The following is a 15,834-nucleotide window of genomic DNA, read 5'->3' as shown; positions in this document are numbered from 1 at the left end:
GGTTAGTGCGCATCATAGCGACTGATTGGCCAGTCATTCTGGTCGTTCCACCATTTGGTCGCTGGGCTAGAGGCCCAGTGCATGAAATTCATCTACGGAGGGGTGTCCCTCAGCCCGGCCCGCACCCTCTCCAATCAGGGACCCCTTGAACATCCCTCTCACAATCTGGAACTGCTGGCTCATAACTGCTCGACTGCCTGCCTGCCTGCCTGATTGCCCCTAACCGCTTCTGCCTGCCAGTCTGATAGCCTACTAACTGCTCCCCTGCCGGCCTGATTGCCCCCAATTTTCTCCCCTTCCAGCCCAATGGCCCCAACTGCCCTCCCCTGCGGGGGCTTGATCGCCCCAACTGCCCTCCCCTGCCGGCCTGATCACCCCCAACTGCCCTTGCCCTGCTGGTCTGATAACCCACAACTCTCTTCCCCTGCCACAACCCGCCTTCTCTGCCAGGACCTGCCTCTTCTGCTCAAGGCGGCGGAGACATAGGAACCGGATTCCTCCATGTTGCACAAAGCCGTGCAACCCCCAGGCCTCTCTGCGTGGAGTGGCTGCCAGGCCCCATCTCTGCTGTGCACACAGCCATCTTGTGACGGCCATCTTGTGACAACGTGAGGGCGTGACGCCACCTAGGCTATTATTAGTATAGATAGATATAGATTATTCCTGGAAGAAAAAATAAAACTAATGGTAGTAATCAAAGAAAAAATAAAGTATGATATGAATACATAAAATAACTATGCTCAACTTGGATGGAAAGATTTGAAGAAGTTCCTTACTCCCTATAGGAAATAATCATTGAGCTGAATCCTAAAGAAACTGTAAGAGTTAGGCAAACAAAGGGCAAAGAGCAAAAACATTCTGAATATAATAAGAAGATGCCTCAAAGACCCTGAGCATGAACAAGGTCTGATAGATTCATAAAGTAATGTACAAGCGTTCAGTATGCATATGTGTCATCAGGCACCAATTAGTAAAAAAAATCAGGATCAATTACATTTGTAGATTAAGACATATCTATAACCTGAAATGTATTTGAGGCAAAAAAGACATGATCAGAATTCCCTTATAGTGTTACCAGTATGTCTGACCTCACTGTGAATAACAGATTGGAATGGAAGAACGCTAGAGCAGATGACTATGAAGATACTGTTAAAGTTATGGATGGGAAATATGGATGGATGTACCTATAAAATAGTAATGGATTGTGAAGATATGAATAGTAATATTAGATTTAAAGTGGACTTTAGTAATAATATAAGATCTAAACTGGACCTTTAGTTAGTAGCAAGCTTTGGTTTTCTCATTTTACAGAAAAATAGATTGACACCAGGGATAAACAGTGATTTTACCAACGTTATATAGCTAATCAATCTCTAAGATAATATGATTACAAACAAATGTCCTAATGTTAGCATTGATGTTTAATCACCTCATTTATCTGAAGCATCAATACAATTGAAATGTGATACAGACTCTGAATGTGAAAGGAAAAAGGGGAGGCTCTGAATTCTCCCAGGATCTCAGGGGACATAAGGAAAATCAGAGTTGTATTCTCTGTGGCATTCATTGAGATCAATTAAAAAAAAACTTATGTCAATCTGCATCCTGGTATTGAGGCAGACTTACTTAGCTCTAATGAGGGCAGTCAGGGAGACTCACAAAGGAGACCTCTAAGAGGGGCTGCCCTGTAGTAGTGTGGGGACCTTGGAAGGCTTCCTGACTCTGCTGAGCCCAGAAGCCTGGAGAGGGAGTGAACATGTATACTGAAGTGTTCCCAGTTCCTAGATTTGAAGAAACACACACACACACACACACACACACACACACACAAACACACACACACACACTCCTACTTCTCCTTGGCTATGTCCAGCCTGGCCAGGGAAACAGAGGTGGCTGAGGTCAGAGTTTGAAAAGTTAATCCATGCAGAATCACAAGAGTAAAAATGATGTATTATCTACCATCTGCTTGTTAGCCACTGTCCCCAAAAGTCCAACAGTCTGACTGTTTAAATAACAGGCAATGATATTTATTTTATTTCAACATTTGCAGTTGATAATGAAAATTAAATAGTGACACTGCAGAATTCAAATTCATTAAATCAGAAAAAAATGAGTTTTTATTCACTGTGGTAAAATTAATGATCGATTGAGTAAGGTGGCCTGTTTCGTCAGTGATTATTTTTTTTAAATATAACTAAAGAACATTTATTTGTTTTTCACTAAGACTTTATCTTAGCACATAATTAAACTGTCACTACCCCCACCCCATCTTGAAGAAGGGTTAGTACAGTGAATGTTATAAAGCAGATATGAAGAATTGAAATCAACATTAACTGACAAAGAAAAACTTCTAAGTCGTCATAACAATGTTTAAGTAAAAAAAGAGAAAAAAAGGGGGTGATGGGAGTTCAGATTGAACAAGATCCTCACATATCATCTAACAGATTCAATCCTGGCTAGAGTGTACCAAAATGGAAACAGGATTACTATAATACAAAACTTCACTACAGACAGCTGTACACAACCCCCAAATGTTTCCAACACAACTATTTCCCGGCCTGTTGGGCCTGTCGACAAAGGAGCACGTAGATCTTCTCTTTAATCCAATTTTTGTTATAAGGCTGGTATGTCTGGGTATCAGCTCGGTAAACAAGACAGATGAGGTCTGCCAGATCATCAATAAAATCAAACAACTGGCTGATATCATATGTGATAGAAGGGCTGTTGGGGTTCATTCTCTTCAGATGTTCTTCATATATTTTACAAACGCCTGCCATGCACTCATTCACTGATTCATAATCAGCATAAGTTCTGCCTTCTGGTCTCTTGGTAGGCTGTACCAGCAAAATGGTGTGAGACATCGCGTCAAACTCTTTGGCTGCAGCCGCCCTCGTCAGTGATTATTAAAAGGAATCACTAAAGAAAGAAGTTGCCATTATCAGTGTTAGAAAAATGATTAGACAGAGAGCCCTGAACATGGTCCCGGCTCTTAAGCCGAGAGTTCCACTCACAACCCTACTCCCATTCTGAAAGAACAGCCTCCCCAGAGGACAAGCACCTTTTGATTCCGACTCCAATCTGTGTTGCTGCAGTATGCTACGTATAAGAAGGTGGATGTGTTTTTTTTTTTCTTTTGTAAAAGAGATTTTCCAAAAGGCTGAGAATGGAAAATCTGAGTATAGAGTTTAAAATAGGTTGCTATATAGGAAGGGGTGGGAGATTGTGAACTGAGTTCAGGGGAAGAGAGATTTCCACATGGCATTTTGTTCCTTTGAAAGTTCAAGTCCTTTTTCTCTTGAATAGTGCTAAAGGATGAGGAATTAAATAGGTCTCTCTAGGAAGGATTATCCCTTTGTGGAGGCAACTGTCTAACAATAGGTTAGGGTGAATGTGGCCATGTTATTGGAAATGGATTAAGGAATACACTTAGCATTAAAGAATCAGCAAGAAGAAAGGAGGCATATGGCCAGCTACTAGTGACAAGTTATTAGGAATGTTCTGTAAGCAAACTGCTTATTTTCATATACTGGATTTCCACTGAGTACCTGCACATGAGGGAAAGCTACTAATCTTTTGTGCTTTCATTTTCAAATTTGTGAAATAGTTAGAATAGTACTTATGTCCTAAAATTATTGTAAGAGTTAAATAAGAATTTCTTAAAAAATCCTTAGGTGACTCTCAGTCTAGATTGAATTTTTGGGTATTGCTATACTTTTGTTGTTCCTATTGTAGAAAATTATGCTCATCTTCCACTAACGATTTCTCCAAAAGAGTTAGTGAGGGATAGCCAGGGAGAGAGAGCCCTATTCTCCTAAAATACATTTATCAGGTAGGAAGCCTAGTATTTGTTTTCTTGCCTTTTCTACTTCTGAAAAGTTCCCATCTAATATAATAAAAGAAAAACATGCAAATTGACTGTACCTCTGCTATGCCCACAAGCCAATCAGGGGTAAATATGCAAATTAACCCAATTAAGATGGCGGCGGCCTAGGAGCTGGAGCAGACAGGAGGCTTAGGTTGCCCCAGTGATGGAGGAAGCCAAGCTTCCCACTTGTCCTGCTGGCCCTGAGCTCCACTCAAGGCTACAAAGTTTCAATTGTAGAAGATAAATAAATCCCAGATACCTGCTTCCAGCCTGCGGCTGTGGCCAACCTGAAAATGGCCTTCAGCCTCTCAACCAGGCTGGTCAAATCCCCAAGGGGTGAGGGTCCCCACTGGAGGGCTTGGCCAGCCTGCAAACAGCCATCAGCCCCTCACCCAGGCTGGCCAGGCACCCCAGTAGGGCCCCCTAACCTGAAGGGGCTGTGGCCAGCCTGAAAATGGTCCTCAGCCTCTCAACCAGGCTGGCCAAACCCCCAAGGGGTGAGGGTCCCCACTGGAGGGCTTGGCCAGCCTGCAAACAGCCATCAGACCCTCACCCAGGCTGGCCAGGCACCCCAGTAGGGCCCCCCACCCTGAAGGGGCTGTGGTTAACCTGAAAATGGCCCTCAGCCCCTCACCCAGTCTGGCCAAACCCCCAAGAGGTGAGGGTCCCCAAGGGGAGCTTGACCAGCCTGTAAACAGCCATCAGCTCTTCACCCAGGCTGGCAAGGCATCGCAGCGGGACCCCCACCCTGATCCAGGATACCCTTCAGGGCAAACCAGCTGGCCCCCACCCGTGCACCAGGCCTCTATCCTATATAATAAAAGGGTAGTATGCAAATTGACCCTAACAGCAGAACGACCGGGAATGACTGGTCACTATGACATACACTTACCACCAGGAGGCAGACGCTCAATGCAGGAGCTGCCCCTTGGTGGTCAGTGTGCTCCCACAGGGGGAGTTCTGCTCAGCCAAAAGCCAGGCTGACAGCTGCCAGCAAAGTGGTGATGGTGGGAGCCTCTCCTGCCTCCTCAGCAGCGCTAAGGATGTCTGACTGCAGCTTAGGCCTGCTCCCTGCTGGCAAGTGGACATCCCCTGAGGGCTCCTGGGCTGCGAGAGGGATGTCTGACTACCAGCTTAGGCCCAATTCCCCAGGGAGCGGGCCTAAGACAGCAGGTGGACATCCCCTGAGAGGTCCCAGACTGTGAGAGGGCACAGACCAGGCTGAGGGACCCCCCCGAGTGCACAAATTTTTGTGCACCGGGCCTCTAGTCTACACTAATACAAGACAAACATGAAAATTGGTGTCACTCCACAATGCCGACCAGCCAATCAGAGCAACTATGCAAATTAACCCAACAAAGATGGCGGTTAATTTGCATACGCAGACATGGAGCGAAGACTGAAGGCTCCAGCTGAGTGAAGACTGAAGACTGAAGAGGCTTGGCTTCTCTGCTGCGGCCGGACCAAAGGTCTGGGTCCCGGGTGCTGGAGGAAAACCAATGCCAGCAGCCAGGGGAAAGAAGGCCTATTACGCGAATCTTCACGCAACAGGCTTCTAGTTATTTATAAATTTTCTTTCAAATTAGTCAAGATCTCTTTGAGGATAATTGGAAGTGATTCATATATTTTAAATGCTTAATATATTTCCCTTAATATGTTAGGCAAACCTCAAAAACATTCCTTTAATAGGACTAGATACCAGCAGATAATCCATAAATAGACTATAACATTCCCCAGATCACCTCTTCTTCAATGAGGCTTTCCGATTTCAATTGTGATGTGCCTGGGTTCAGGGAGTTAAGTAGTTTGAATCCTCGAAGTACATGGTTTGGAATCTTGGCTCTGATTTTTCTATGCAATAGGACAAATTTTCTCATCAATAAAGTATAGGGTTCCTATGAAGATACAATGAGTTAATACATGTAAGTTTCTTAAGAGTTTAAATATTCAGTGAATATTAGCTATTATGTTTATCATGTTTCCTTTCAGAACAAAGGCAAGGCTTTCCCATCCTTACATCAGTAGCCCAGAATACAGTTACTGACTCCTAAATAATGCATTTTATTGAATAAATAAAGGAATGAAGTTAGGATGTCCTTAATAAAGAACTTATATTTAGCCTATTCTCTGGCCCTGACAATACTGTGAATTAGGAAAAAAATGAGTTTTTGTTCACTTGTTCTTCTCTTTTTGATTTGCTTCTACCTGCTTGAATTCCAGTAACTACTTGAAAATTTCAACTACCCTAAGATACAAATAAAATAAAATGTTTAATTGGTTTTACCCTTTATCAGGATATGGTATTGATTTTAAATTTTTAAATCATGCTGTATTGTGATGGACATAAAATTATCTGGCTTTCTTCAAATGTAAAGAAATAAAATGTAAGGCATTAAAAGTTGCGTTACTCTTAAAGGGAGTCGTGATGGTCCACTTGATGCCTTTGAAGTAGGCATTCATATGCGAATGGGAGATGTGCTTCATTATTTTTTTTTCCTGTGCTTCATTATTAATGGAAAATGTATGTAACTATTAACCTTGGATGTCTGTAGATAAGCTGTTAAGCTTGGAAGAAACAATTGAGGGAAGGATGAGTATGTGACTGTGGCTCCAAGTTATGAGCTCAACAAGACTCAGTTTCCTTAGATTGCTTATGACCAAGGATATGGTTTTCTGTGGACACCTAGGGAAGAGATGCTTAAAAGCAATCATATGTCATTGCCCTTGGCAACAGATTATGGGAACCAGCACCTCAACAGAGTTCGCAGTTTACCTAGGCAGCTACCATTCTGGGATGAGTGTTTTGTCATTCTATTACTGCAGAGGACATTACAAATCAATTCCCCTGTAAGTCTGGGACTGAAGGCCTTGGCAACTGTAACCAGAGAATAACTGAGGTCATTACCAGACCAACAAGTGGGGAAGAAGAGAGTATACACAGTAGGTACATCTCCAAGTATCCAGGTTAAACTAAAGTAATGAACATTAGAAATGAAGGTATTAGGAATATGCGAGAGGAAAGAAAGAAGTGAAAGGGAAGAGGATTTGTGGGGCTAGAAAATATTTTCTACACAACTGAAATCATACCACATATCACCACATAGACACAAACCTGGTTCTATTAAAAAATATAGTAAGACAATAATGAAATTAAGGTTGTTGGGCTTCTTTAATTTTCACTGTTCTTATAAAATGCTATATAGTATACTCTAAATCCAATAAAATATATTTTTTATTTTTAATCCATATTTTTATATGATTTAGAATAATCATTAATAGTATATTAAATATATTGTCAAGTAATGAAAATGCATTGATTTTAGGGCATTGGAGAGTGCTATGGTAATGGTGAGTGGATATCACTGTTAATGTGTTATTACTTCAAAAGCTATAGTAAATACGTAAATCTTTATCTTGACATTGACTTAAATAATGTTGCGCTTATTTTATGTTATGACTGAATTAACAGCTACATAATATCATATACTCTACTCCTTTTGAAACTTGTTTTAGTTTAAATATAAATGAGTTTTACTCATAAATTAGAAATAGTGTTTTCTACTAAAAAAAGCAAATGATATACATCACCATTCTTTATCCTTAAAAGCAAAATCAACCATTCTATTAGATTAATTCATTTATTACAGTTAAAGAATTCATATTTTTTCATAATATAGGAAATAATAATGTTGCTATCCTATTATACTACATTTATGTGGAAAATATTGGATCATTACTTAGCATACTATTTTATCTGGACAAACTCCAATTCAAGTGAATTTCCAGCTGCTAGGATAATGATTTTCTGACATCTTGCTCAATAGGAGTGCATCTCCTACCAATAAACAAATATCACCTACATACAAGAAAAACACCTTGATAAATGGAAAATACAATAAGCTTGAGATAACATCATTTCTTTTCACATAATCATTTTGTGTTTAAAAATGCATATTACCTAATTATTCCTAACTGCTTCTCATTGAAAACTTTTAGTCTAAGTTGAATAGTGCACATAATACACTTGTCCCTGTGATAAGCCAACTTTTATGCTGCTGAACTAAGTCTGAGGGACATGTCTGGTTCTCTTCCCATTACAAACCATGAGAATAATATTGAACAACATATTTGCTTCTGTGATGATCTCATAAATAGTACCTATACATTGAGGGTGGGGAAAGGCACTGGAGTATGAGAGTACTAAATATAATGATTGCCACTAATTTAAAATCTGCAATTGAGTAGTAAACTTGATCACTTCTTCAATGAATAACTTTTTTTTAAAGTACATTTTATTGATATTTTACAGAGAGGAAGGGAGAGGGACAGAGAGTTAGAAATATTGATGAGAGAGAAACATCCATCAACTGCCTCCTGCACACTCCCTACTGGGAATGTGCCCGCAACCAAGGTACATGCCCTTGACCGGAATTGAACCTGGGACCCTTCAGTCCGCAGGCCAACGCTCTACCCACTGAGCCAAACCGGATAGGGCAACTTTTTGACTTCTTAAAGGAAAAACGAATTACTCACCCTCTGTGCTTTATAATAACATTTATCTGGTATTATAATTAAGGTACTCACTCCTACACACACACACACACACACACACACACACACACACACACACACACACATTATTGGACTTTTCTCAAGAGTAGGGACTGTATTACCTCCTGTAAAAGGGGAAATACTGAGAAATTCAAGTTTGCCCTTTAAGCTGGTCTTAGAACATTAGACCTAGTACAGACTTCAAGGTCATCTTTCTATACCTTTAATCTGTTTGAGCATGCGGTATGTTTTACCTTCTAATTCTCTAGCAGAGATTTTATCTTTTAAAATTTTACACAAATTGTTATGAAATCTTAAAATGATGGAACCATTTACTAATTATCTAAAAGAAACACAATTTATTTAAAAGAATAAAATCTTAAAAAATAGATGGTTTATGTTTGAATTCTGGCTCTGTCATTTAGCAATCCTGGAAAATAAGCAAAACAATTTAAACCTCTTTCTCAGTTTCCTCATGTGTATAATGACAATAATGCAACCCTATAGTTTTCAAAAGGCACAGATAAAAATGTTAGTACTAGCATTTCTTAAACTAAATCAACACGCTACAGACCTGAGTGTGGTTGAAGAATTGTATTCTCATTGGTATTATAATGTCACTGATGTCTTTGGGCTTCACACATCCAAGCCAGTTGCTGTGTTGGTCTATATCAACTAGGCCCTCATTGTTAACTTGCTCAATGTATGGCCTGTAAAGTGAGTAGGAAAATGGGAAGATCTAAGGCAACTGCCCTCCTGCCTAGCACTCAGTTCCAAAAGTGTAGTTGTCACTCAGAGGGAAGTAGTATACTCCTAGCTCCAGAGCTGTACTCAGAGAGTTTGCCTGGGGAGAGAAATAGGCCACAAAACATAAAGCTTTTTATTTTTCTTTCCAAAGGAAGTAACTTCATTTATAACAGAGTGTGAAGCAGTTCAAATCTAAGGGTTGTCTCAAAAATAGAGGAGGTTGTGGTGAAGAGCAATTGAGAAGAAACTGATAGATGTATTGATGATATAGACTAACCTGTAGGCCAGCTAGTTTTCAGGACAACACCAGGGGGAAAGACAGCTGGAATATTAAGAACAAATTTCAAACATTCACTTTAGGAACTATTTCTTCTAAGGAGCTTGAGTTTGATTGGACTTGTTTATAAAGCAATTTGTGCCCCCAAAGCATTGTGGAAAGCAATAAAGCAATCAGCCCCCAATTTGTGGAGTTTAAGAACTGGCTTTGGTCAGGAAGAGCAACAGTCATGGTAAAGCTTGTCAAAACCACTGTTGTCCCAGGGTGATTGTGTGCATATCTTAGGCTGCAACCCCTGAGGAACAACATCAGAGACTAGTGCTCCAGGGGCTGGAGGGATAGATAGACCTCCCTAATATTTCAGACAGAAACTAAAAAATAAATCAGCAAATAATAATAACAAGCCCCTGACAGTGACAGTTCTAAGAGTTGGGACAATATATTATCTAATATGTCCAAGAAAAAATCCTGAGACATTTAACAGATAAGTGATGCATACACAGGGACTAAAGCAAGCAGCAGAGAATCAAATCAAAGACAGCAAAACCTAACAAGTGAAGGGAGAAAGAAATAACTCAACAACAATAGCTGGAACATTCAATACCCACACTTTCAAAAAACGGATCAAATTACTAGGTAGAAGTGTAATAGGAAAACAGAAGATTTGAACAAAATCATGAACCACCAGAACTTAATGAAAGGAATTTTAGAGACAAAACAGGCAGGTTTAGGGAATAAAGAGGGACCATAGGAGAGGAATGCATGTATAAAGAGCAGAAACAGCTCCAAGATGTCAAAATGCTTATCTTACTTATACAAAGGATAGAAAAATTCCATAGGATAAGGGGGGAAGAAGACATACATTCACAGAGGACAAAGAAAAGTCACAAGATACCAGGAAGAAGGAAACATATTTTCACAGAGGATAGAGGAATGTTGCAAAATAAGGGGGAGAGGAAGAGTGGGGCACCATGTGGGCTTTGAGCTTTGAAACTGATACTATGTAGCAGAGTGACTCATGAGGAAAGCAAGAGAGTCCTAAATTAAGGAAGGTCCAATTAAAAAGGATCAGGCTCAAACAAAGAACTGCAGCCTTTATAAATTGGAAACAAAGGAACATGAGACAGATTTTAGATATTTGGATTTAGATTTTTTCTCATTAGAGAGGGAGAGGGAGAGTGCAGGCTTTTTTCCATTTGGGGACTCCTTGGGGAAGGTTCCCCATTGAGGATAGCCCTGCCTACATGGAGTTTGTATATGCTTCCAATAAACTTCCATATTTTTATTGAAGAAATTTGTTGGTACACGAATTTATTCTTCAACTTCATTGGACAAGAACCCATGAGAAGAAAAGTCTGTACCCCAAAACTCACGTTTCACTAATACTTCTACAAAACACACTCCCCAACAACAGCAGAAAACCCATTCTCAACTCTACATGGAACATTCATCAGGATAGGCAAAATGCTATGCTATAATTTATTGAGGCTATGCTATAACCTCAATAAATTTGAAAAGATAGAAATAATATAGAGTATGTTCTCTGACTACATGGCATGAAATTATAAATCAATAACAGGAAGATATTCAGAAAACTCAAAAAATGTTGAAATTAAACATCACATTTTTAAGCAACAATAAGTCAAAGGAGAAATCAGAAGGGAAATGAGAATATACTTTGAGATTAATGAAAATGATGATGCATTATACCCAATAGTAAGAGCTAAAGTAATACAGTAAAACTTATAGCTGTAAATGTTTTATTTTAAAAAATAACATCTCAAATTAATAATCTAATCTTCCACCTCAAGAAACTAGAAAAGAGCAAGATAACCTCAAACAGATAAATGGAAAAAGAAGTGTTAAAATTCATGTGGAAATTCAAGAAATAGAGATTAGAATAGAATAACAATAGAGAAAATCAATGAAACTAAAAGCTAGTTCTTTGAAAAGATGAACAAATAAACTTTTAGTGCAATTTACTCAGGAAAAAAAAAGACTCAAATTACTAACATCAGAGATGAAAGTAGACATTACTACTGACCTTGCAAAAATGAATAAGATAAAAAAATATGATGAACAATTTCACATTAATATGTTATATAACATAAATGTAATGGAAAAAAGCCAAATAATACACATGACCAAAACTGATTCAAGAAGAGATACACCACCTGAATAGACCTATAACTAGTAAAGGAACGTATAATGTAAAAACAAAAACAAAACCACAAAAAAGCCCAGATGGCTTCATTGCTGTATAATACCTAATATATAAAAGCCCAGGGTTGTAACGACCAATCACTGGTGACCCAGCACTGACTGCCCCACTGCAGCCTGGCAGCCCAGCACTGACTGCCCAGGGGGCTGAGACCCAGAGAGGGAGGCAGGGTCTGATCTGCAGCCTCAGTGGCAGCTGTTGATCAGTACTTGCCTCTCTCTTTCTCTCCCTCTTTCTTTCTGGGCTTTGCCAGAAGCCACGCCTTTCTTTCTCTCCAGGGGCTCCCTGAGGACTGCTGTTCAGCCCCACCTCTCTGATCAGGCCTGGAGATAGGCCCAGAGATGCTGACTAGCATAGGACCTGACCAATCAAAACCAAATGTGGGTGCTGTGAAGAACCAATGGCTGCCTAGGAGGCAGAGCTTCTGATGCTGACTGGCATAGAAATCGACCAATCAGAACCAAATCTGGGTGCTGTGGGGAGCCAATGGCTGCCTAGGAGGCGGAGCTCTGACACAGACTGGCATTGAAACCGACCAATCAGAACCAAATCTGGGTCAACTGTGAGGAGCCAATGGCTGCCTAGGAGGCAGAGCTTTTGACACTGACTGGCACAGAAAACAACCAATCAGAACCCAATTTGCCAGCAGAGAGGGGTAGTTGGGGGTGAGATCAGGCCAGCAGGGGAGGGAAGTTGGGGGCAACCAGGCCGGTAGGGTAGGGCAGTTAGGGCAAGATCAGGCCAGCAGGGAGGGCAATTAGGGGTGATCAGGCTGGCAGACAGAGGCAGTTAGGGGCAATCAGGCAGGCAGGCAAGTGAGCAGCTAGGAGTCAGCGGTCCCACATTGTGAGAGGGATGTCTGACTGCCGGTTTAGGCCTGATTGATTAGAGTCTGAGGGCCGGGAGGAGGGACCAAGAGGCCCGCCTTCCAGCTGTTTGCCAGTCCCTGTGCCACTCACTCTGGTTCCATTGATCAGGGGATGGCTAACAGGGAACCAGAGTGAGTGAGTGATGCTCACTCCGGTTCTCTGTTAGCCATACCTGATCAATGGGAGCCTGAAGGCCGGGGGGGGGGGGGGGGACCTAGGGGTCTGCTTTCTGCCTGCTCACCAGTTGCTGCTGCCATGGATTCATTGGAACCTGAGGGACACAGTTCCCCTGTTAGCCATCACCTGATCAATGAAGCCTGAGGGCCAGGGGGATGGACTGGTCCTCCGTTCGGTCATGATGGATACAGGGTGTGTGTGTGTGTGTGTGTGTGTGTGTGTGTGTGTGTGTGTGTATATATATATATATATGAATTTTAAAAAACAACCTTTCAGGAATATGTATTTTTATCATTATTTTTTTCTATAATCACATTTTCACAGTTAAAATTTGCTACCACTTAGGATTTGGGCTCTTAAAATTGAGTTATTAGTAAAATCCTTATGTATGTGGACATCAGCCTAATTTAGAAATAAACTGATGTGCCAAGATTCCCAGCCCAGTGCAAGCTGAAAATGAGTACTGGCTTTTAATTAGTTGAGTTTATTTTACCAGTCTGGGAAATTGGTGAGTCTTTCTAATTCAAGACTCATTTTATACTTTTTAAATTATTTTAATTATTGCAAAGTGCCCAGGTGCAATATGGCAGTCATTTATAAATAAATAAATAAAATTAAATAAAATACAAGATCATTATCATTATGTGTAATGTACTAGTTACACAGAGCTCTATTCAGGCCAGATTTGATTACTGTGATTCTTCATTGCTATTTTCCTAGATTTAAAAGCCAAGCATTATTACAACCAATTTATTTGAATTTTATGATGGACACTTTCCATTTTACTCTTTCTCTTGTTGCATGGGAAGAAACAAAATTGTGCGATGAATAAAACTACATTTTTCTCCTATTTGAAATAATGAAGAGTGTCCTTATTTGTCTTTGAATACAAAATGTGAATAATTCAAAGTGTTTATGTGAACGTGAATGTCTGGTATTATGGTATCAGACATTGTATGCTAAAAGGCAGCTTGTGTGGAGGATGTTTTATTTTGTATTGGTAGTTCTATTAACTAAAAAGTATAGAATATGAGGACATTAAACATTTTAAAGAAAAAAATTCTGGAGGTTTGGAGATGGAGGTAGATAACCAGGTGGAATATCACAGACCAGAGTAAACAAGCCACATAGATTTAAAATAGTCTGTTTGAAAGACTCAACATAAATTAATAGTGGAAACTTAGCTATGTTCTCAGGGTGCACTGTATAAACTTTATATGATAATCTGACTAGTGTTTTCACGTAAAAATATGATAGTTTTTACATTAGTTGGTTTATATGGACCATAATATAAATGTCACAACAACTCTCTGGGTAGACATCAGTATCCTATTTAGAGAAGAGGAAGCAGAAATACTTACAGTTTAAAGCAGTTTTCCAAGGTAACACGGAATATGCGAGAGCTGGGGTTTGAATGACAGCTACCTGACTACAAAGCTGTATGTCTTTCTATGAAGCTACAGAGATAAGGGGAAAGAAAGATTATGGGTTGAAAGGTAGACTACAGGATGATTCTGCTTAATATGTCTGACTGGAAACAGTGAGAAAAGAAATAAAGGGTGGGTCATAGATCTTAGGTTATAAGATTAATGAGCTGCTCTCACTATCTCTCTATCTCTCTATCTATCTGTTTGTTTGTTTTTATGTCTTTTTTTATTTCAGAGAGGAAAAGAGAGGGAGAGAGAAGTAGATATATCAATGATGAGAGAGAATCGCTGCCTCCTGCACACCCCTCACTGGAGATCAATCCTTCCAACTCCTGACAGGGGATGGAACCATGACCTCCTGGTTCATAGGTGGTCGACATTCAACCAGTGAACAACACCGGTTAGGCTACTCTCACTTTTATTAAAGCACATCACTATTTAAGTCCTATAAGATAAAGACTATAATATGATACCAGAGACAAAATATACTTCAACCTCTAATAACAACAAAAGAATAACCTGGTGGTCCAAATATGTTTAGAAAATTCAACAACACACAGTAATAGTCCAGACAATGAGAGAGTTTTCATTCATAGTAGTCAATTAGGTAATATAATACCATAATTGAAAAGCATAGATAATTTTAAAAGGCAACTATTCCAATATTTTTATTGTTTTAAATTATTTAACTCAGGTGTGTCTTGTCAGCAGCTCAATTATCCTTACTGTGTGCTGTATGTACAGTATAATTTTAAGTTGCTTTAAGAAATAATGTCCTTTTAATTTTTTAGTCTATAATTTTTAATTTTACACAAAGGGCTGATTTTCATTTACAATATTAAACTCTTTAAAAATCTTTCCCTCTAGAGGGGGTGGAAGTTGGGGGTTAATTGGGGGATGAGGACACATTTGTAATACCTTAACCGATAAAGAAATTAAAAAAAAATCTTTCCCTCCAAATTCCTGAATGTTAATCTTACCTTGATGAATGAAAATATTAGCAGCAAACTAACCATGATTATTAAGTGTAGATGTTACTCTTTTGTGGAAGACAAGGAAAATTGGCATTTGTTGGCAATTGCTAACTGCAAATGTGTATATTTATTCCTGTGTTGCTATAGATTCTTTAGGGAAAGGGCGTCAAAAATGGATGACTCAAGGAGAAATAAACTTCAACTCTTGACATCAGAGATTGAACGCTTTATATGAACTGGTTCTGAAACATCTCACACAAAAACTCTCTCCCAGATTAAACTCTCTCAAGGAACCCAGGAAATTCACACAGTAAGGCCTTCCAGAACACCCACTGCCACCAATTTTAGGTGTTTAGATTATTATTGAATGTACTTTCTTGGGAATTGGCCTTAGGGAGAGTGAGAATGAAATGGGGAACTCTTTAACATCACTTTGGACTTCCTGGAACTATTGACTAATGTACTTCAATAAATGGATTTACTTTATTTACCCAACGTTTTAGAGATCTTTAATTGTACTAAAACTTTGCTGGCCATAGAGATTAAAAATATTTTACTCAGTAAATTCATTAGATGCTATTTATTGAGTACCTGCTATGTATTGATTGATGGAAATACAATCATCCAAAAGATAGGTGAGGTTTTTGCCCTCATAGAGGTTACAGTCTAGTTGTCGAGACATATAAACAAGTTCCCCAAGCACATATGAATATGAGTGCACAT

At 39.6% G+C, this 15,834-nt stretch overlaps 1 protein-coding gene across 1 annotated transcript; it reads right to left on the bottom strand.

Moving 5' to 3' along the window:
• Positions 1-2,549: 2,549 nt before the first annotated feature.
• LOC308520631 (enhancer of rudimentary homolog) lies at positions 2,550-2,864 on the bottom strand (the record flags this gene model as incomplete). Its single annotated transcript, XM_081093235.1, has 1 exon — positions 2,550-2,864. One exon carries the CDS (start codon positions 2,862-2,864, stop codon positions 2,550-2,552), a length of 315 nt encoding a protein of 104 aa, XP_080949361.1.
• Between the last annotated feature and the right edge of the window lie 12,970 nt (positions 2,865-15,834).

The sequence above is a fragment of the Myotis nattereri genome (assembly GCF_964212035.1).
Source record: "Myotis nattereri genome assembly, chromosome: 5".
NCBI classification, from domain to species: Eukaryota; Metazoa; Chordata; class Mammalia; order Chiroptera; family Vespertilionidae; genus Myotis; species Myotis nattereri.
Note: the sequence above shows the minus strand (reverse complement) of the source record. Positions and strands in the feature narration are given on the sequence as shown.